This window comes from Myodes glareolus, chromosome 7, assembly GCF_982192425.1.
Source record: "Myodes glareolus chromosome 7, mMyoGla1.1, whole genome shotgun sequence".
NCBI lineage: Eukaryota > Metazoa > Chordata > Mammalia > Rodentia > Cricetidae > Myodes > Myodes glareolus.
In genome coordinates this window covers 88,010,653-88,034,858 of record NC_142032.1, presented here as the reverse complement: position 1 = coordinate 88,034,858, position 24,206 = coordinate 88,010,653, and the positions used below count along the sequence as shown (strand labels likewise).

The window sequence follows — 24,206 nt, the reverse complement described above, 5'->3', positions numbered from 1 at the left end:
TGGAATCCTCTACGCAGCCATAAACTCATATTTTACAGAGCTAACAATATAGGTCAGAGGATAAAGGCCTTTGTCCCCAAGCGTAATGACCTGAATTCCATCCTTGGGACTAACATGGTATAAAGAAAGAATCAAATCTCACAAGTTATCTTCTGACCTAAACACACATACTGTGGCATACTTACATATATAAACACACAAAAAATAAATATATGCAATAAATTTCTTAAAAAATAGAAAAGATAAATGTTCTTAAATCTAGTTTATGGTGATCAAATAAAGGAAAAACTAAGCTGGGCCACATGGTATACATCTATAATCCAGGTATGGCAACAAGCTTGAGGTCAGTATGGTCTATACAAGTAACCTCAGGCAAGTCAGAGCTATGAAGCAAGATCCCATTTCAAATAATCATGGAGGAAGAGGTTGGGTAAAAACTAGGGTGGGACCAGATGGGGACAAGATCGTTTGAATTTCTGCTTTTTTTTGCCCTCAGTAAGTTTTGTCCCATTCTCTGCTCACCACCAATGAGAAAAGTAGTCTCTCCTACATTCCACATTATGCAAACATATTCAAGAGAAACTGAAAACCCTTATTTAGTATTCAATACCCCTTTCTTCTTTGTTCCCTCTTAACTAACCCTGAAATTTTCACGCTTGTGTAAGGCTATTAAATATGAGACTTGGACAGGCAGTTTTTCTGTTACTGCCCTTGGCTGCTGCATGATTGCAGTGAACTAAGTAAATTTAGCCTTTTCTAAAAAAAAAAAAAAAAGAAAGAAAGAAAGAAAGAAAGAAAAGAAAAGAAAAGAAAAGAAAAGAAAAAATCAAGGGTTTAAGGATGTAGCAAGTCCTCAGGATGATGATGAAGTCCTCAGTTCAGTATCCAGTACCACATAAAGCTGGTCATGGGTGGCCAAAGGTGACCCTTAGCTATATAGTGAATTTAAAGTCAGTCGGAGATACAGGAGACTATCTCCTTCCCATTAAAAAAAAAAAAAAAAGACAAACTTTCATTCTTTCATTTTACTTTTCCAATTTATACTTCTAGATCTGAGGAATGTGCTATCTAAACTTCCATGACTAAAGATCTTCTGAGAAGACTTCTGCTAGAAACAACAAATGTATCAACCCAGCCTGGTGCAGAAAAAAATGGAAAATAAACAGAATGAAATTATTCTGATTCACTAAATGCAATTCATACACACTTACTGTTCGAGCCAGATTCTGGCACATTGCACTGAAGGTCAAGAGTTGTAATTTAATCTCTGTGTCCCATTTACGACAATTTTGAATATGTTCATGACTTCCAAGGCAATGATTACTGTTAAAATACATTAATTATCCATCAGTATTATTCTATTCAAATCACAAGTTAAAGAGATAAAAATAAAGTACAAATTGCATCTGTATGAAAAATTGAAGAAAAAGGAGAAACACATTGTTTTAAAGCCAACTGTGAACATTTAAACAGAAATTTTTCTATGTTCGTCAGTGAGGATGAAAGGAAATAGAAAACAACAGGACTAATTGTAAGCTTTAGAAATTACTGAAGTTCATGCAATGATTACATCAGGCAAATAAAAGACAGTAACTGTTGACTCTGTATATATAGCAACTGCATGCTGCAAAGGAGAATAGAATCTACAAATGATGTGATTACGGACTTTTTAGAAGGTTATTTTATTTCCCTTTTAACCAACTGACTACAACTTTTAGTGTACAAGGCTACGAAACTTAAGAGAATACCATATCTTTCTTACTTCTGAAATCCCACTATTATATCTCAACACATGTTCCAACAATAGGACCAAATATATTTCTTATATTTTATAAATATAAAATACATAAAAAATAAATGAATGAATTTAGGGACAGGGTCTTGTTATGTAGCTCTGGCTGGCCTGGAACTTGTTATGTAGACCAGGCTGGCCTTGAACTCACAGAGATTCACCTGCCTCTGTCTCCAAGTGGGGGATTAAAGGCATGTCAAACCATGCTATATCCAAAGATATTTTTAGATTACAAATTTAAATTGAAAAAAATTCTAATTTAAGACATTAAGAATGAAATTTCCAAAGACACCATTCAGTAGTCATAAATGAGTAAATAAACTTACTTCTGTAGAACCTCCTCTTGACCACAAACTTTCAGAACATAGCTGCCAACATCCACCTGATTCAAGTCATCGTGCACCCAGCAAAGGGCTTGCATTATAACTATTTCTACAGCAGAACTCACTGAAAGAGAGTTAGTTTCAGTTTGCTCAATTACCTGTAAATATTACTCATAATCTAAGAGAAGACTGTGTAACAGAAATATAATGCATACTTTCCCTACCCCCGTTTTTCTGCCTCTTTCTCTTTGAGACAGGGTCTCACTATATAGCCCTGGCTGGCCTGGAACTTAACTATGTAGACCACATTGGCCTCAAACTCACAGAGAGGCTAGAGAGATGGCTCAGCAGTTAAGAGCATTGGCTGCTCTTCCAAAGAACTCAGGTTCAGTTCCCAGCACCACATGACAATTTCCAACTATCAGTAACTCTAGAGGATCTGATGTCCTCTTCTGGCCTCCAAGGGCATTAGGCATGCAAAATGGTGAACAGACACATAGGCTTTAAAACATAAGAAGAAGAGGAGAAGAGGAGGAGAAGGAGGAAAAGAAGAAGAAAACAAGAGACAAGAGATCCATCTACCTCTGCCTCTTGCCTAAGTACTGGGATTAAAGGTGTGCACTATCACACTCAGCCATTTAAATTTTTTCTACAAGCCACACTGAAAACAGCCAGAGAAAGGCGAATTTTGGAAATAAGCTGTAAGGCAAAGATGTGTGTGTGTGTGTGTGTGTGTGTGTGGGTGGGTGGGTGGTTTTGATGTAGCCCAGGCTGGCCCAGAACTATAAAGCAGAGGATGATCTTGAACTTCTGATACTGCTGTTTCTCCATCTCAAATGCTATGATCACAAGTATGCACTGTTATGCCTAGTTTATGTGGTGCTGAGGATCAAGCCTATCTCATGGATTCGAGACAAGCACTCTACCAACTAATCTACAACTCCAAACTTGCAAAGCTAATTTTAATAATATATTTTATTTAGTCTAATGTATCAAGAACATTGGTTTAGAGGCAGGAGGATCATAAGTTTAGTCCAGCCTGGGTTATATAACAAGGCCCTATCTTAATAAACTATGTAGATATATGATGCTAGCATTATCAGTATTTTTTGGGCCAAGGCTCTGAACTTTATAGTGTGTATTCTGGATCTACAGCATTTAATACAGATGAGCTATATTTCAAGGGTTCCACAGCCTCTATTAACTGGTAGAAGTGAAGGCCTAAACAAAGAAAGTTACATCCTGCGGTAGTTTGAACAGGAATGGCACCCACAAACTCAGTGTTTGAATGCTTTGCCCATAGAGTGGCACTATTTTTTTGTTTGTTTTGTTTTTCAAGACAGGGTTTGTCTGCGTAAAGCATTTGCTATTCTGTAACTCACTCTGTAGACCAGGCTAGCCTCAAATTTATAGAGATCTGCCTTTCCCCTTTCCTGGGATTAAAGGTGTATACCACCACAACCCTCAAGAGTGGCACTATTTGGATGTGTGGCTGTGTTGGAGAAAGTATGTCACCATTAAGGTGGGCTTTGAGATACTATATGCTCAAGCTACACCCAGTATGGTGCACAGTCTTTCCTGGCTTCTTTGGGGATCAAGATATAGAACTCTTAGCTCGTTCTCCAGCGTTATGCCTGCCCACACACTGTCATGCTTCCTTCCATGACATGAATAGACTAAAATTCTGAGCTGAAAGCTAGCCACAATTAACTGCTTTCCTTTATAAGAGTTCACAGCGATAGAAACCCTAAGACACACCCATATTATGGACTCCTTCAAATAGGGCAGTAGTCAGCAATACCTAGAGAGCAGTGTCTTAAAACAAATTACAAGGAAAAAAGAATTACTACTTCAGGTATTTGTATAGTGAATTCTCCAATGAAGAATAAAAAGAGCAAATAAGTAGGCAGTCTTACTCTTGGCAAAGTTGAGCTACTAATATGACGATGAAGAGAAGATGAAAATTTTCATTTTTTTCTTAGATATGTTTTAAATGAGTGTTTTGCCTGCATATATATACATGTACCATGTGCCCGCCTGTGCCAGCAGAGGTCAGAAGACAGTGTAAGATCGCCTGAGACTTGAGTTGAAATCATATTTCAAAGGCTCTACAGCCTCTATTAGTTCTGTTAGACAGTGAGCAGCCATGTGGGTGCTAAGAATTGAACCGAGTCCTCTAAAAGGGCAGCAAGTGCTTTTAACTGCTGAGCCAACTATGCAAATTAAAGTTTAAAATTTTTTAAATTATCTATTTTTTTTTTCTTCTCAGAGTCTAACACTGTAATCCAGGCAAGTCTTGATATCATAACAATCCTGCCTCAGTCTCTAAATGTTGTGATTACAGGCATGAGCCACCATCTGGGCAGCCTGTTCAATTTTTAAAAAATAAGCCTACTCTTAAAAATACACAGAAACTGGTGACTTGGCATTAAAAGCTTTTATGCATTAAAATATCTTGTAACACAATTCTATTTTTGAACAGACCCAAAACAAATAAAATCATATAATTTGATCGTATAGTCTATACTTCTATCATAAAATGCTTATTTTTTTTCCAGTTCCAAGGATTAAACATAGGGTCTTATTCATACTAGGTAAATACTGTACCACTGACCTATGCCCTTAGTCAAGTTACACTTAATAGAGACATACATAATAAATATGCATTTATGACTAACCAATAGACACTGACAATACATTCTGAAGTCAGTCAGACTTTGATGTAAGTTAAGACTTGATGCAAACCAACATTTGCTATCAATTTTTACTCATGCTTTATTGCAAAGTACCTGTTGACACTTTAGAAATTTAATATTCTTACTGTATACCAAATTAAAATAACTTAAAAAGAATAAGTTTTCCTTTAGAAAATAAAGCATGACTGTTATAGTTGGCTAACATTTTGTTTCAGATTTACATTTTTTGTCTGTCTGTTTGTCTGTTTTTCGAGACAAGCTTTCTCTGTGTAGCTTTTGGAGCCTGTCACCATACTCGCTCTGTAGACCAGGTTGGCCTCGAACTCACAGAGATCCTCCTGCCTCTGCCTTCCAAGGGCTGGGATTAAAGGTGTGTGCCACCAGCACCCGACTCAAATTAACATTTTTAAAAAGGCTATCTAAAAGTACAAAACCAGAAGATATTTAAATACTGGACACATTGCTAGTTACAACCACTAAAGAAAAACGAAAAAGGCTTCAGTCTTAGGCTAAATTACTAGAGACGAAAAACTTACTCTACATTCAAATACTACTTAAATAATATACACTATAAATAAACTAAAAGAAAGCCAATGTAGTTTAAAAAACAAAACAAACCTAACAGAAAACTGCTACAGACACCCAGGACATAGATCTACAGAGGATATACCCAGTGTGGAAGGGAAAGTTAACCCCAAAGGAGAACTGCCTTCCCTGCAGAGGGTAGGAAGTGATCTGAAGGTTCGTGTCACCAATAGCTCTCTGTAAGAAAGCACTTTCTTGCCATAAAAGCAGAGGAAGTATTATAATTAGCTTTTATAGTTAATGCTTTTGGGGTTTAGTTAAGAACCAATTTATTATACTCAGAAATAGTCCTACTGTGACCTGGTTCACTCAACCAGAAAACTTCCCAAATGAACATAAATGTTTTAAAAGGATACTGAATGAAAACAAATTTGGTTTATGAAAAGAAAGGATATACTGACATTTGAAACATTTTCTTCCCGGTCAAAGCAAAACTTACCGTCACATGTAAAAGTAACTGGTAGTTGAAATCCTTCAATTTCAATGGAGACCTTCACACTGGCATGTTCTCCACACATACTTCTTTGCACTGTGACTGGACTTAACAAATAGCCTGGATTTGTGCAGTGATCTGTACATGGAAATTTGGTCTTCAATCTGTTCACAAGAAAGAAGATATTTAATACTTTTTTTAAAAGCTGCATTTGAGAGCCTTGAACAAGGCTTTACATGCTTTCAGCTACTCAATATTTGCATCTTTGTCCAACTCCAGAGTAGCTCATGAGAATGGCAATGAATGAACTCCTGTTAAAACTCCAAATAGCAGCATGTGCCTTTTAAATGAAGGGGAACCAAGGAAAAAGAAGAAGTTTACTTGTGCCAGAATATCTTTGGTAATACTGTCAACAAGATCTAGGCATTTGAGAGATGGCCGGCATAAAATGAGCTTTAGATTCTTAGGCTGCACAATACAATTAAATAAATTATTTGTTTAAAATAAACTGTTGATAGCACAAACAATGTAACTAAAAATTGTAAATACCAGAAGGATAAAAAGTTTCTCTTTTCAAAGTATTTTTTTCTAAGCAGAACTTTTTTTCCCTATAAACACTGTTTGTGGTTTCAACACAAGGAAAAGTGGAAAATGGAATTCCATAGAGCTACAAGACCTTTACAATGCTGCAAGGGTACCTTAAAAATTAGGGGTCAAGCAAGGCATGGTGGCACATGCCTTTAATCCCAGCACTTGGGGAGGCAGAGGCAGGCAAATCTCTTGAGGGTTCCAGGAAAGCTAGGATTACACAGATAAACCCTGTCTAGAAAAATAAAAAAAAAAAAAAAGGAAAACAGAAAGAAAGAGAGAGAGAGAAAAGTAAAGTTAGGGGTTCACACATTACGGTATTCATAGGAACAACAAAGTCACATCTAAATACATGAGTGTAGTATGTGGCTCATCTCCAGACATGACTGCCATTATGAAAATCTGAGTCAATTCCTGGGGCTTAACAGGGTAGAATAAAATAAGAGAACCAACCCCTGCCAGGTGTCCTCTAGCCTCCACATGCTTGGCATGGCATGCCCACCCATACGTAACTCTCACTCACTCACTCACTCATACACACGTAAGCACAACACAATGAACAAATAAATAAACATCTTTAAGAACGGGGAGATTTAATACTGTCAACTTCACAGGCACCAGTAACCACCTTTTCCTAGAGGTTGACAAAAGGTTCCAGTCCCCTCATCGCATCTGTTTTTCTCTTTTCCACCTTTTTTGCAGTGCTGGGGATGAACCCAAGGCCTCACACATGCTAGGCACGTAGACTATTAGTACTGAGCTATATATTTAGTAGTCATCTGTTTTTCATGAGGCCTTAAGTGGAACGTGTGCTGGAAATACTATGTGCTTCTACAGATATTAAACTATTCAAGGCATAAATAACAGAATAAAACAGTTTGAGATGATGAGCAAATTCAACAGTCAATACAAAACCTGTAAGGCATACTATTTGAATTTGATTCTTGTTTTTATTATTTATTAGCTGCATAAATGCAGTTAAGTTACTGACATTCTCTTGCTTAAAAGTAATATGACCACTGATTTCTCAGGATTATCATAATACCATGTAAAATAAGTTTATAAAACAGTGCCTACTATATAATAAATACTGTAAATGTCTTACAAAATGAACTAGTGTAAGAATAAATGTGGTTTCTACATTGTGATCCAATACTAAAACGATAAAATATGGAACAGGAGAGATGAATCAGTGGTTAAAAGTGTATACTGTTCTTGCAGAGAACCTATGTTTGGTTTCTAACACCTATGTCAGATGGCTCACAATTACTATAACTCCAGCTCCAGATAATCCAATGTCTCTGGCATTTACTGACAACAACGCTAATGTGTACATAAATAAGCACACATAAACTATATATACAAAATTTACAAATAATTTTTTTTAAAAAGTTGAAATGTGATCAAAGCGATACAAGCTGAGTTGATATTGGAACCTTACCTTCAGATATGGACACTGTAAGATATTTAGTTGCTGCTAAGCTTATCCCTTCATAACATAGTAAGCTTGCAACGGCTTATTTTTATTATTTCACACATACTTGGCATTGTACTGTTTGCTAAAATTCATAAAATAAAGCTGGACCTTTAATCTCAGCACTCAGAAGGCAGAGGTAGGCAGATCTCTCTGAGTTGAGGCCAGTCTCGTCTACTAAGAGAGTTCTATGTAAGCATAGTTACATAGTGAGATCCTGCCCCCCAAAAATAAATAAATTAAGAAATAGAACTCATAAAATAGATAAAGTAAACCACATAGTTAACTAATCCGAGAACTGAGAATGGAGAATTGACAGTTTAATATCATCTTCAGTTCTATGGCAAGTTCAAGGTGAGATTGGGCTGCAGGAAACAATGCCTAATTAGCAAATAATTATTAATGAAAGATGAACTCAATCTCTGAAAACATATGGGATGTTTTAGAATTAAGATACTATGGGGCAGAGGGAGAATGCTCAATGTTATTTGCATGTATGAAATTGATGTGATGAAATCTTTTTCTGTACATTTCCTAATAATAAAAAGATTATTATATGCCATAAATATGAGATCTAAATCACATACAAAGAAAAGGTAGGCATAAAATATAGTTTCTCATTTTGTGCTAGAGAAACATAGAGAAAGCAGTAATAACCACAGATCTGGGCTGGAGCTCAGTGCTAGATGCCATGCCTAGTTCCCCGAGTTCAATCTTCATTATGTCAAAAAAAGCCTTACCACAACAACATTCTTTTAAAAATTTTTCTCTAGATCACAACTATTAGATCTAGTAAGTTTTATCAAGAAAAAGAAACAAATATAATGAATAATGAATGGCAGTCCTGAGTCAAAGTAAAAGACCTTCACTAGTTCAATTCTTTAACTTCATTGAAAAAAAAAAAAAACAAAACAGTAACAAAAGCCCAGGCCTAAAATTGGCACTGAATTGTTAAAACTTCTAAGTAATTTCAACTGTAAGCACACATAGCAATCTAATAGTCAGACGCTGATTTCACGGCTAAATCAAAATGATGGCATGAATAATTTTTAGAAGACTTTTAAAAAGCATAAAATAGGTACTACATATAGCATGGCACCTGTGTGCATGCTGGGTTCAATTCCCCAAAGGGTTAGACATTGTAGAAAATTATAAATGAGGCCAATAGTATGGGCTACAAAGTCAGTTTCTGTCTCAAAAGGGGAGTTGGGAAGAGAGTCAAAAACCTTAGTGTTATAGCGATCGTCTGGCATATGTGAGGTTCAGGGTTCAACTCACAGCAAGGGAGAATCCTTGTTTCAGAAAAAAAAACAAAACAAAAGAACCTCATTCTCTATTTGGTTCATCTGGAGTTACATATTAAATAAGCCACTCTGAGTATAAATATGCATATATGTAATTAAATACAGTAGCATCCTTATTCAGTTGCAGTTACTGCCCTATCAACTATGATCTGAAAATAAGTCCAGTAAGCAAAACAAAACAAAACAAACAAAAAAAATCTTGGTGAAATAAGGGAAGAAAAAAAAAACGTGCTCAGGCTGTTAAGATTTATGGTAAATTACTGCTGTCAGTTATAAGTTATGATTTTTTTAACTTAAAAAATTAATCTGTTGGGGCTGGAGAGTTGGCCCAGTGATTAAAAGCACTTGCTGTGGATTCAGGTTCAATTCCCAGCACTCATATGGCAGCTCACAACTGCCTACAACTTTAATCCTGGGGTATCCAATGCCCCCTTCTGGCATCAGGTATGCACATGGTATACTTATATACATGCAGCCAAAACATTCACACACATAAAATAATAAGCAAATTAATTTATGTGGGAAAGGGGCATATAGGCAGAGTCCAGAGGACAGCCATGGGGCGTAGATTTTAAGAATCAAACTTGGGTTATCAGGCTTGATGGCAAACACCTTTACCTACAGAGCCAGCGAAAGACCTCTATAAATTAATTTTTTTCAGATGTGTTTGTTTTACAAAGCAGAGTTTACATAGGACTCAGCGTTCAGTTTCAGATATCCACTGAGGCATTATGGAATGTAACTGTCCTAACCAAGGAAGGACTACTGTAATCACTTAGCTAAGCTGGGGGAGTTTCAGAAACTATACAGTACTTGTTTGGGGAAAAAGAAACTATGTAAGAAATGTAACATTATTTCCAAAGAATTAAGGTAAAAGATTACTTCTAAAGCATTAACCAAAAAGTATGGCATACATACTCAAAAATGATCTGGGGGTCCCCATGACTTGCTTAAAAAGGAGGCCTTTTTACTGAAGATAGCTCTGGATTAAGAATAAATTCCTGGTGATGATCACTTTTCCCTTCATGAGAGAGCAGATTTTGTCCTCTGCCTTCAAGTTTGCTACTTCAGCCCTCTGCATAGCTTTTCTCTGTCTGACTGGCTAAGATTCATTTTCCCTCTGCTAGCAAAAACATCAGAATATGGAGTCAGTGACTATGTGCCCTGTCTTAGGAAGTCCCATCTACAATAGGAAAAAATAAAGATAAACCACACGGAGGATGAGTGTGGTAAGAAAAGGAAGTAAAGGAAAGGGAAAGGCAGGAGGTCTGAAGAGAGCAGGAAATTGTGAATTTAAGTCTTCATGGTAGCAAGTCTGTAATCCCAGGACTTGAAATGTACAAGTAGAAGGATCCAAATCCAAGGTCACCTTTGGATTTATAAAAGATAACCATATTTCAAATAAAAAAAGGTGAATTCAAGGTGGGCATGCTAATGCATACCTGTTACTCCAGCACTAGGGAAGCAGAGGCAGAAGGATTGCCATGAGTTCAGGGACAGTATAGCCTACATAATACACTGCAGCCTACCAGGGGCTACAAGTGAGGCCTTCCCTGTTTCACGAAACAAAATAGGGATGGCAAGATACTTTAGTAGGCAAGTGTTTGATGCACAAACCTATCAACTTGAGTTTGATCCCCAGAACCCACAGAATGTAACACAAGCCCTAACTGATACAATCATGTAAAGGAAAACAAACATTTGATCAGATGATGTGACACTGTATTGACAGCAGAGAAAAGTTTGTTAAGGTATTTTCTTGAAGCCTCAATTTTTCCATCTATAAAGAATATGATACAAGGGCTGAAAATGTACTCTTAGTTGGTAGAGAACCTGCCTAATGTGCTTGAGGCTTTGAGTTCCATCCCCAGTACTGCATAAAACTGGAAGTGGTAGTTCATGACTATAATTCTAGCCCTTGGTGAAGAAAGCAGGAGCACCCAAAGTTCAAGAACAGCCAGGCAGTGGTGCTGCACACCTTTAATCCTAGCACTTGGGAGGCAGAGGGAGGAGGATCTCAATGAGTTTGAGGCCACTCCAGTCTGCAAATCGAGTTCCAGAACAACCACAACTATTACACAGAGAAACCCTGTCTCAAACAACAACAACAAAAGTTCAGGATCATCTTCAGTTAACCAAGACTTTGAGGTCAGCCTGGCCTAGAGATCCCATCTCTGAAACAGCAATAACAAAACAAAAACCAATACTGTCTAAGACATACAAGAGCAAGAAAAGTTTTAAGAACTAAATTTTTCTAATATTTATAAAATATATTTTTATTAAATAAGTGGGATAGTTTTGTGAATGGTAGATAAGTTTGTGAGAAAATGGGCAGGATTATGTATGTCTGGAAACCTAGAACTCAGGAGGCTGAAGCAGGAAGATTGAGAGTTTGAGGCCAGCCTAGACTACAAACCGAACAGTATCTCCAAAAATAAAACTATATATATATATAATTTATTTATTTTTATTTTTTTGAGGAGATGAAAGCTTGTCTAAAAACAAAAGAAGGCACCTTCTAGGTATGTGGAAACACACATGAAACCCAGATTTTCACTTGTTAATAGAGGATCAAGAGCTCACTCCTGGTCTTACTTAGAAGCCCGTGGTTATGTGCCAATTAACTGTTTGTTTCAAAATTTAGCAACCCAAAGAAAAAAAAAAGTTAAAAATTTTAGGATTGGCATGAAGTAGCAAGTTTTGGATTTTGTCTTGTTCTTTTTTTTTTTTTTTTTTTGAGACAAGGTCTCATTATGTAGCCTTAGCTGGCCCAGAACTCAAAGATACGCTGCCTCTGCCTTGCCCAGCTCTTATTTTGTTTGTTTTGTTTTTTGAGACATGAAGTATATCTTTTAAATGACCATTTTAATTTAAAGACTCTAATTTATAAAGAAAATTCCTTACTTCATAATGGATTGACAAAAAGCTGCCACCTCCTCATTCTGTACTTCAAATTCTTGTAGAAGAGAACTTCCAGTTGGCAAACTACTGGTCCCATTTGGGTCTTTCTGTAATTAAAAAAGTGATTTTATTTTAAAAGTGAAAGATCTCCAAAATGCTACATAGTAGTACCTCATAAACTAATTTTATGAAGCTATACAAAGTTGCAGAGATAAAACATTTAAGTAGCAGAGCGTTTAAAAGTGGCTTTCTTTAACTTAGCGCCTTATCCTGTAACTCAGACTTTAAGTGATCCTCCTGTCTTAGCTTCACAAACATGGGGATTACAACTGGCTAAAAACACCTATTTCTTGGCATACACTTGGGATTTCATCACCCAGAATGCTGAGGCAGGAGGATCTCCGACTCAAAGCCAGCCTGTATGTAATCAAGAACCCATTTCAGAAAACAAAGCAACACAAGAAAAAGAAGATTTCTATCCTGGCAAAGTACCAACTAAGTCCAGTTTTAACTCATTGTTTTAATTGATAAAAACTAAGAACATGTCATACTCATCAGTTAGAACAGTGAAGACCTTTCCATTCTGAATGTTTCAGTAAGCTAGCAGCCCAATGAAATTAAAGGACTGCCGTCTGTTTTAAGAAAAGAGATCGAGCTCATTTGAGACTCGTGTAATAAATAAACCAGGACATCCTCACACCCAACTCAAGCTTCAAGTTACAAGAACTGTCATTTTAGGTAGAGAATGAGTTTTTAGGAGAATTTATTGTTTTCCTATGTTAATAAATGTACACAAATATTCTAATAACCCTTTATAAGTTAAATTTGGTCAGGATTTGTTAGCTATTTAGGGAGATCAATTTACTAACCATTAACAGTGAAACAGTAGAGTTCACTTAGAGGTATTTTGATATGTAACATGAAATATTTGATTTGGCACAAATTTCAAAAATAAATTTCCTTTAAAATTAGGAATAGTTTCAATCTAAACTAAGTGACTAAAGAGCTAAAGCTTTAGCTAGCCCAAATGGCAGAGAGATGGCACAGACCTGGGTTCAATATTCTACATGCCAATAAGCAAATGAATAATAAAAAAATTAATGGAACAGAAAGATGGATCAGCAAGTAAAGGTACTTGTTGCTAAATATAGAAACCGGAGTTCAATCTCACATGATGGAAAGAGATAAATTATTCTTGAAAACCACCTGCTGGTTTTTGTGCTTGAGTACATACACACAAAATAAATAAATGTAAAAACAAATAAGCAGCATAAAACTTCAAAAGTCAATAGATTTCGATGATCTTGGTGCCTACAAAGATGCTTACATTAAAATTTTAAGGGCAATAATTACTTTAAGAGCTTTCTTTGTTGAAATGGCACCAGAGACCTTTCTGCTAGAATGTGATAGATAGTGCAGTTGATGGAGGGGGGCAATTGACAAAATCACAAATAAAAATAGCACCGCTCCTAGGAAACATAAGTTAAGAGAGAGTATTCAACATGCAAAAAAAAAAAAAAACCCCAAAAACAAAAACAAAAAACAAAACAAAAAACCAAAACAACCCTAAAACAAAAATAATCTCTATAATAAAAATTCCTAACACAGCTAGGCATAGTAGCTCTCAACAGGAGAAGAACTGGAACTCCAAGCCATTATGGGCTTTACAGGGTGAGACCCTGTCTCAAATGACAAAAGTACACCAAAACAAAACTAACAGTTAAATATTCATCCTTATTTACCCCTCGCATTATGGTCTTCAATTCTTTGAAGCCTGTCTTTCTTTCTGTTTTGTGATGGAAGTTCTTCAGGGCTTTACTCCCTTGAAGACTGCTGAATAATGAACAAAGAGGATGTAGATGTCTCAATTAACCAGAAGACAAAGTTCTTCTAAGGCCAATGTCCTTCCCAGCTGCTTTGTACTCAGTTTCACCAGTTCAATTCTGTGGACTTCGAACTACTCCTGAAATTGTATTTTCACTAAAAGAAGAGTCTTCTGCAAGATACTCAATATTTCCATAAAACCTGTCATATTGTTAAAGGTCTCTATTAAACTGTAAGAAAAGTTTGCTCAGGATTGCTACAAAATAATAACATGCTAGGAAAACTGAACTAGCACAAGTTTCTGCTGTACTGACACCAATCTGCACTTATCAATAACATATTTGAGCTACAGAAACAAACAGACTTCAGTTCTCTGAAGAATGAGATCTGATCTCTGCTCCAGATGGATCAATGGGTAAAATGCTGCCTTCCCACAGTCTGATGATCCAAGTTTGGATCCTCAGCACCCAGGTAAAAGTATTAGCATTCATGCCGGTTATCGCTGTGCCCCTATGGGAAGATGGGAAGTGGAGACAGAATCCCTCCTAAGTTCACAGTCACTTAGCCTGGTGTACACAGTAGTGAAACCCTGCTTCAAACAGTGGAAGGTGAGGACGGACACACAAAGCTGTTCACTGACCTCTACATGTGTTACATGTGTACCATGGTATGGGTGGCTCTCACACATGAACATGCACACAAAATTAAATTAAATTAAATTAAAAATAAAAATCATTTGTTCTTAAACTCTTTAAGTCAACTACTGTCTGCTCCGGCCTTACTTGTCTAACGCTTCCACTGACTTCTATGCTTCAATTAGCTTGAATCATATCCTGTTCATACAAAACACAATGGGACTTACCCTGGCTCTGAACTTTCTCTTTGCCAAAAACGTCTTCCTTTTAATCTACCCTTAAAACATGTAAAAAACCTAGCAGGTTTTTAGGGCACAGTGAATAGCACTTCTACACGCTTACTATAGCGCAAGTGTCCCCTGCCCCAGCTCTTGGCACACTCATGTATGTGTGTGCATGTGCATGTACATGTTGAGACCAGAGGTTGATGCCATCCCTCAACCATTTCTCACCTTTTTTCTTTTCTTGAGACAGAATCTCTCACTGAACCAGAAGTCCACTGTTTTCTTTAGCACTGCTAACTTGTGTTATGGAAACAAGCACTGTAACAGACAAGACTTCAATTCTCTACAGAATTCAGAGCTCCAGATGCCACCTCCATTCCCCAAGTTTGATGATCCATGTTTGGGTCCTCAGCATCCATGGAAGAGCAATAATGCTCATTTTTGTAATCTCTGCCAGTGGGTCACGTGTCTCCCCCACTTGTAACCCACAATGGGGTTACAAGCCAGCATTTTACATGGGTGATGGGGAATATGGACTTAGGTCTTCATGCTTGCAGACCAAGAATTTTCTATTGAGCTATCTTTCCAGCTCCACCCACCACCTCTAACTGCTTAGTCTGAACCAAACGCTGACCATCACATCCTGTTTTGAATCTTGGTGTGAAAACCTCCTGGAGAACAAGCACCAAACTGAGTTTTGCATGTTTATAGAACTTAACACCCAGCTGAAAAGGTACTCAACCATCAATCAGTTCAATTTATTAGATATTTTGCTTCCTCTAAAAAACACACCACAAAGCATTTAAAGAATTTAAGAATCTGCTTTCTTTAAAAATCTAAAAGAGTAGTAGCAACTTTATATTTTATTCCCTAAAATAAGCTTTTTAAATTATTAGTATTATTTTAAAAATAACTGCAACAAATACTGATAGGTACTCTATCAAACTCTTCTGTATAAAATCGGCATGCATTTATTTATCAAGTAGCTTCAATAGATTAGTACTATTATAACAAGTTTTTACAGATGGGGATATGGAAGACTAGACTCACACTCAAAGGGCTCCCTGAAAAGCAGGGGAAGCACTTAGGGAGGGGGTAATCACTCCCTCCTAGCATGTGGGAGATAGAGGCAGAAGGATCAGAGGCTCATGTCCAGGCTCAGCTGCACAGTAAGTCTAAGAATAGCCCTGAGATTAGAAAATTGTCTCAAAAACAAACACAAAACCAAACCAAAAAAAAAAAAAAAAAGAGAGAGAGAGAGAGAGAGAGAGAGAGAGTAAATACCTGCCCCCCTCCCCCAAACAACTCAAACAAACCAGAGAAAACTACAAAACAATACTGTGGTCTTTTGGAGACAATGACATGAAACCTGCTCTGTTGAATAGATTCCCAATCTCCTTAATGGTATGCTTAGATTTTTAATTAAAGTGTGTATTTTTCATGATACCTTTCATTAACGAGGTCCTTCCTTTTGTTAAGTCACTGAATTTGACTAGACAGGAACAATTTCAAGATAATATAATTACAAAAGTTTTATGTCCACAATGGTTTTTTTTTTTTTAAAGCTACCTAGGCTACTTCAAATGTTAACATCAACTTTATCTCTCTTTTGCAGGATCTCACTATGTAGCCCCGCCTGACCTCAGTCTTATACTCCTCCTCTTTCTCAGTTTCACAAGTGCTGGGCTTGTAGGCATGTGCCATTATATGCAGCCACTTGAGTCCTTCTGTCTCTCTGGAACACCACCATTTTATACCTATCCCTTTGAGCCATGTTCCACTATATCCCTAAGTGTTACGAGAACAACCAAAAGCATCAACTAGCCTATTTCCATTAATCTTGATGACTTTTCTTTTGTGGCATCAGATCTTCTGGAATTGGAGTTGGAGATGGTTGTGAGACTTCATGTGAGTGTTGGGAATTGAGCCCAGTTCCTCTGCAAGAACAAGTACTCTTAACCACGGAGCCATTTCTCCACTCAATCATTTTTTCTTAACACATAAAAAAGATACAATAATCAATAAAATTGTTAATGCTGTTAGCCAATACATAGAATAAAAAAAATGTCTGTAGGAGAAGATATTGAGTTTTAAAGTAAGCATATGTTTGGAATTTCAAGTAAATGTTTAGGTCATCACCCAAATGTTCTCTTCTAGAAATGCCATATTAGAGAAATTCCAGAGATAAAAACAGTTTTGGGCATAATCCTACTTATGGAATTCTCTAAAGGATGTTCTCCTGATTATTGTTGGCACCCATTATGATCATTTTAAGAGCAACCCCTCAATCAAAGGGAACTCTGCCTCTACCAAGGCTCAGACAAAGGGGGCGATCCTGTCCTCAGAGTGTATGCTGCAATGCTCCCTACCAAACCTCCGACTGCAGTGCTCTTGTCTCCTCCTGCCTTATATAACTTTCTCCACCCAGTCATATCACTCCTGTCTCCACCTCCCTAGTGCTGGTATTAAAGGCGTGTGACTCCTGAATATTGGGAACACCTGTGTGAGTTCAATTTTTCTTTTTGGACAGATTCAATCTCATGTGGTCTATTCCATGGTGGCACTGAGTCCTGGGATTAAAGGTGTGTGCCACCACTCCCTGGCCTCTATTAGCTCTACGTTCTGATCTTCAGGTAAGCTTTATTTATTAAAACACAAAATATCACTATAGACTAAGCATGGGGTTAGTCTTTTTGTCCTCAACTGGTGGGTTAAGATCTATTCACAGAAAAAGCAGACAATCTGTTTTCCCTAGACTACCAATTCAAGCGCTAGCTTCAGTCGAAAATACTTTAATAGACATGCTCAGAATAATGTTTGCCCAGATGCCTGAGCAGTTCATGATCTAATCAAGATAAAACACAGAAATGGAAGAGAATACTCCAAAAATATTCCATGATATCATATGTTACCAAATAAACCCACAGTACCAAATAGGTTACATTTTTTTTTTGAAACATTGGCCAAAGGAGTCCCAGTAGACACCCCCCACCCCAACAGTACAGGCTTTTGACAATGCTATTGGTTACCTTCCATAACCTGTCGCTACGAACACAACATACTTATATCATAGAACATGGAAAGATGGAGCTGGTACTCAACTAGATGATTCACCCTACTGACTAGTGCTCAAAGTCTTAGAAGGTAATATATACACTAATGGAGGGGAAAAATAATCATCAATTTCTCCCAGTTACAAAACCTGTGAGCTACAACAGTGACCAACCCGCGGGATTTGTCCACTAATGCAATAGTGGTATGACTATTAAGGGAGTAACCAGCCATCTTTTAAAAAATTGGATTTAAGGTCTCCTCTGTGAGATGAAATTCATACCAGACACTATAAATAGGGCCTAAGACTAGATTGGTAATGGACCCCATAGGAAAACCTATCATTACTATCCTGCTAAACAAACATAGCAATAAAACAATACCTAATGACATTTGGCTCATAGATTAACCTTCCATGGGGAAGCTTCCTGCAGTAGATGGTAATTAACATAGAGACCTATAACTGGACAGTGTGCGGAGAGTAAGAGACTTAGGGGCACTTGGCCCTAAATGGGATGAATTTAGCACAAAAATTTATCGGTATATCTTTAAGAAAAGCTATCTCACCAGGCAATGGTGGCATACACCTTTAAACCCAGCATTTGGAGGCAAACAGGTGAATCTTTGTCTGTTTGAGGTCAGCTTGGTCTACAGAGTGAGTTACAGGACAGACAGCCAGGGCTACACAGAGAAACCCTTTCTCAAAAAACAAAAAACAAAACAAACAAAAAGTCATGTCAAGAATACTGTATGGACTGAGTTTGATAGCATACGCCTTTAATCTCAGCACTAGGGAGGCAGAGGCAAGTAGAATTCTGTGAGTTAAAGTCATCATGGTCTATAAAAAAAAGTCCTAGCTAGCCAGGGCTACATACAGAGAGATCCTGTCTCAAAACAACAAAAGAATATTAAGTGGGAATCTAGGCCTAGGGACCCACACCTATTATTTCAGCACTTGGAAAACTAAGGCAAGAGGACTGCACAAGGTCAAAGTCAGCCCAGGCTATATAAGAAGTAAATAGCACAGTATTTGCTACAGACTGAGATCTTGTCAAAACAACCAAGCAACCAACCAAACAATAAAAACCAAGAAAAAAGGGATAATGTATGAGAAAGCTTCATGCTAACATGAGTTTTAAAGTTCCTGACACACTACTCAGAAATTAAATGGGATAAAAGCACAGTTTGTATTAGTAAATGCACTCTAAGAATATTTGCTATTCTTCAGAACTAAAAGCATTGCTTCCTTATTTACATTCAATTTCCCAGAGATGTGAGTTATTAAATGTGATTAGCTATACAATAAAAACATTTTGACCCTTCCTTCTGTATAACTAATCAGAGAAAAATGAGGGGGGAAGAGGTAATAAACTTAGTGGTAGAAACTGGTACAGTGATACATGCTTATAATCCCAGCATTTGGGAGGTAGAAGGAAGAAGATCAGGAGTTGAAGACCTCAGCTACATGGTGAGTTCAACACCTACATGAGACCTTGCCTCAAATAAAAAAAAAAAAAAAGAAAGAAAAAAGAAAAAGAAATAACATGAAATTGATGTTAAACATTCTGTCAATATTATATAAAGTTAGACTACTAATACAATAAACTTTTAGAAACACCAGTATCAACATTTATAAAACCAAATTTTTGTTTTTAAAAATAGGGTGTCACCAGCCAAACATTAGGTGGAGTTTGGGGAATCCTGCAAAAAGGAGGAGAAAGGATTGTAGGAACCAGAAGGGTCAAGGACACCAAAAGAAAACTCAGAATCAACTAACCTGGACTTATGGGGCTCACAGAGACTGAACTGACAACCTGGGAGCCTGCATGGGACTGACCTAGGCCCTCCGCATGTATGTGACAGTTGTGTAGCTTGATCCTCTCGGGGACTCCTAACCATGGGAACAGAGGCTGTCTCAGGCTCACTGACTTTTGGTACCTTACTCCTAATATTGGGTTGCCTTGCCCAGCTTTAACACATGGAGAGGCACTTACTGCAATTTGATATGCCATTTTTGGCTAATACTCATGGGAGTATTCAAACTAGCTAAAACAGTATTGACTACCAGTCTGATTTAAGCTTAAAGTACCAAAAGATCTTTTTAATGTCATTCCTTTTCCTGGTTTTGGTCACATACAAAAACTACACTCAAATATTTAGATTGTTATTAGCCAAACAAAAGACAGTAGGAGGAAACAGGAAGTAAGCCTGCTGAGTGAGAAGAAAAACACCCTTTAGAGTAGGGTTTGTGACACACAGAATTTCTAACAGGAAATGAACACGTAAGTACATACAGTAATTATGAGAAGAGGCACTGCAATGCTGTTTCCCAACAGAAAGCCTAAGTTGCAGGGAAATACTTATAAGTAGCCAGAGATGAATGATATAAGAGCATGTGAAGCACCAGGTCAATAGCTTCCAAAGTTAGTCTGCATTGGTGTTCTCTTTACCTTTTGGTCTACATAAACCAAACTTTCTTTTCTTTTCTTTCTTTTGTTATTATAGTGCATGTGTATGATGTCAGTGTGTGTGTGTATGTGTCTGTAGTAAGTGTCACTGTGCATGTGTGGAGATCAGAGTACAACACTGTGGGGTCAATTCTCTTTATCTTCACACAGGTTCTGGGGACTGAATTCATGTTGTTAGGTTCACCAGCCCCAACTTTTGTTCTTGTACATGTACAATCAGTATAAGATCTCACAGACAGAATAAGGTCTTGGCATATGGAGAAAGATTGAGGCTAGCCTGAGCTATCAAGGCCCTATTTCAAAAAAAACTAGTAAGATATAGGTAAGATGACTTAGAAAGTAAGGGTGTTTGCTGCCAAGACTAACCACTTGCATTAGATACACAGGATATAGTAGTCCCATATGCAAACTCCTGCAAACACTCATGCACACATATGCACAAATAAATAATAAATGAAATTTTAAAGTTTTAAGTAAATAATAGGCTTGAAACTTTAATACAAAAGTCTTTCCTGTAATATTTGTAAATTTGTACATCAACTCTTATTGAATGCTTCTAATAATTATGCTTGCAACCCAAGAGTTGCTATTATAAAATAGCTATTCATAGATTACTTATAGATAATTAGATATCAAACTGCCTTCTTGATTTTCTTCCCCATTTGAACTTGCTCTACTTTTTGGGATACTGAACTATAAAATTAAGTTACTAAACTAAATTCTCAATTTACAGGGAAAAAAAGTAGAATTTGCTTGATTTTTAGGATTTTTCTATAAAAAACTTTCAGCAGCAAGCACTTGTCTTGATTCAAATCTAGCACAAACCATTTTACTTAACATGCACAAAGGAAAACTTAAAATATTTAAAACATTAAAAATTTGATATACTATTACTTCATCTTGCTTTACAAGGACACCATACCTTTCAGGGTTCCTATTCTATGCATTAGTTTGAAAATATATACTCAAAACACAAAACCTCCTAAGGGAAGCAGCTCAGTAGCACGTACAAGGCACTGTCTTCAATCCCTAGCATGAACACAACTATTATACTAACAACAACAACAAAAACTACTAAAAAATGACAAGTTTCCAAATTTTAAATATCATTTCCAAAAGGATCTCAGAAATTATCTAGTATAACTATTTCATAGATGAAAAAATGTAGATCAATGCCAGGTATAGTAAGTAGTGAAAGTCTGTTAATCCCAGCACTGGGGAGGCAGAGACAGGAAGATCAAATCCCAGGCCAGCCTAGATTATATAGCAAGGTCATCCAGGGCTATCGTGCTCAAAAAGACCAAAACAAACAAATTAAAAACCCCTCAGACGGGGCTGGAGAGATGGCTCAGAGGTTAAGAGCATTGCCTGCTCTTCCAAAGGTCCTGAGTTCAATTTCCAGCAACCACATGGTGGCTCACAACCATCTGTAATGGGGTCTAGTGCCCTCTTCTGGCCTGCAGGCATATACACAGACAGAATATTGTATACATAATAAATAAATAAATATTTTTTTTAAAAAAAACACTCAGACCCAAAATAGTGACTTTAAATCTAATTAATACTCTCCTCCTCTTCTGGGAGAAATGTAATTTTGTCAACAGTTCTCAGAAGCCTTAAGGTGCTGAAGACTAACTACTGTCTTTTCTTTTTACAACACTTGTTTACTGGTACCCCTCTCAGAATGGAATGATAAACAAAATTATGCCTCTTCAGCCATGTTTCAGTTACTCTAAGGCCTGGCAGCTAGGCTAAGCTACTTCATGGCAGATGGTGTGCTACTGTCAAGTTGTGGGTGCTCAACATTGCCCACGTCAGCTCCTTTTCTAACTCAACAGCTGGCCAATTATGTTACTTTTATCTCCTTGGCTTTGACCAATAGTTCTCATTAACCTATTTCTTTATTCTTTAATCCTTTCTCAATTTAACTAATTTAAAACATCTGACACTGCTCAAAGTGAGGTGTGATGGTTCACACTTTTTTATTTTCCCAAGACAGGGGTTTTCTGTATTGCTCTAGCTGTTCTGGAACTTGCACTGACTCAAACTCACAGAGATCTGCCCGCCTTTACCCCTTGAGTGCAGGGATTAAAGGTGTAGGCCACCATGCCCAGCTGATGGTTCACACTTGTAATCTCAGCACTTGGGAAGCTGAGAAAAAGAGGGCAGCCGGAAGTCTGAGGCCTGTTTGCGCTAGAGTAAGAAAACAAAAAAGGGCTAGGGATGCAGTTCCGTGGTACAGCACTTGCCTATGTCAATTCTTGTCACCAATAATCCGCAGAAACAACAAACTCTGCTTATATGGAACAGTTCCAATAGTTAATTCCTGAACTTTTTTTACAACCACTTGACCACATGGCTCAGACAGGGTCAACCTTATATTTAGGAAACTATTCATTCCCGTTATTCCTAGAGGACGCTTTCTGAAGAGAACCACATAGGGAAAATATCAGGGTAGTATTGATGGTGAATACATTTGAAAATGTAAAATATTTAAAACAAGCAGGAAAAGACTCACGTGGGCAGACATGCATAAATATCATACCCCTTCCCTAATCAAAGTAAAGGCTGGAAAATGATCATTCTTTGCAGTCTAACTATGGGCTTAGGGGCCTTAAAGAAACTATTTCCAGTGTGTTACAGTGTGCTATTTTCCTTGCCATACCCCTAGCTTCATAGACTCTTATCCTAAGGCATGAGGAAACTTTCCAAGTCTTCCATCAAGAGAATCCAAGTGATCTAGGCATCATCCGGACCATTTAGGGGAAATTTTGAAAAACTATCTTTCCCCTCAAATTCCACATTCTTTCACCAGAACTCCAAATCAGAACTGAGTGGCCTAAACTTTGCAGGACACAATGACATACAAGCAGATCTAAGGAGTATATGTTTGAATGTCCTCTGTAACAAGGAAATTCAAAACATCCTGACATCAGATCTTTGCTTCAAACAAGTAATTCCCTTCCTTCCCTTGAACTTAGAAAATGTTACTCTGGAAAAATCTGAAAAACACACAAAAGGAAAATAATGTGAAATGCCTATGTGTCTGGCTTCAACAACTATTAACATATAGCCAATCTTATTTCCTCATAACTCTTCCTATCACAACACCTCAGTTGGTTTTAAAGTTACATGTAATTTACAAATCATGCAAAATTAATGAATTAATTTGGTGTGTGCTCACACACTCCTGCCAGTGTGTATGTGGAAATCGGAGAGCAACTTGAGGGAATCTAATCTCTCTTTCCACCATTTAGATCCTTGTTATCAGGTCATCAGGCTTGGTGACAAACACTCCTACCTGCTGGCCCATTTACAAATTCATCCATCCACCAATCCATCCATATATCCATCCATTTATCTATCTAGAACTGACTTAATTATAATATCAGTATTATACCAAAATAATAACATAATTCCTTAACTTCTTTACATCACAATTTCTTTCACTTTTTATAATATAGGGATATACTACCCGCCCTGTCCTTCTGAATGAAACTATCTCAGGAGCTTTCTAAAAATAAAATAAAACAAAACACAAAAAGAGTTTCATTTGAACATATACAACTCAGGTAAAATATATATGCTCTCACATTCTGAGTCCCAGTCTTGAACAGCATATAATCTGCCTACCCAGAAACTTTTATTTGTTTGAGATAATTACTACATCTTTGTTGTGGGATCTTTTTGTACACTGTGAAAATGTATCACTCTGGTTGTTTTAATAAAAAGTAGAATAGCCAACAGCTAGGTAGGCTTTCCAGGCACAAAGGATGCTGGGAAGAAGGGTGGAGCCATGAGATGTAGGAGGGAGATAACAAGCCACGAGCCACATGGCAGCATACAAATGAATAGAAATGGGCTAATTTAAGTTATAAGAGCTAGTTAGAAATGAGCCAAAGCTATTG

At 37.2% G+C, this 24,206-nt stretch overlaps 1 protein-coding gene across 1 annotated transcript in view; it reads right to left on the bottom strand.

The window, feature by feature from the left end:
• Pik3c2a (phosphatidylinositol-4-phosphate 3-kinase catalytic subunit type 2 alpha) overlaps window positions 1–24,206 on the bottom strand; it is a 109,870-nt gene that overhangs the window by 54,875 nt on the left and 30,789 nt on the right. Inside the window, exons 3-6 of the mRNA XM_048460528.3 lie at window positions 12,100–12,203; window positions 5,836–5,993; window positions 2,119–2,239; window positions 1,212–1,323 (exon numbers count right to left, since the gene is read on the bottom strand). Coding sequence (XP_048316485.3) covers window positions 1,212–1,323; window positions 2,119–2,239; window positions 5,836–5,993; window positions 12,100–12,203 — 495 coding nt within the window. The remainder of the gene's footprint in view (window positions 1–1,211; window positions 1,324–2,118; window positions 2,240–5,835; window positions 5,994–12,099; window positions 12,204–24,206) is intronic.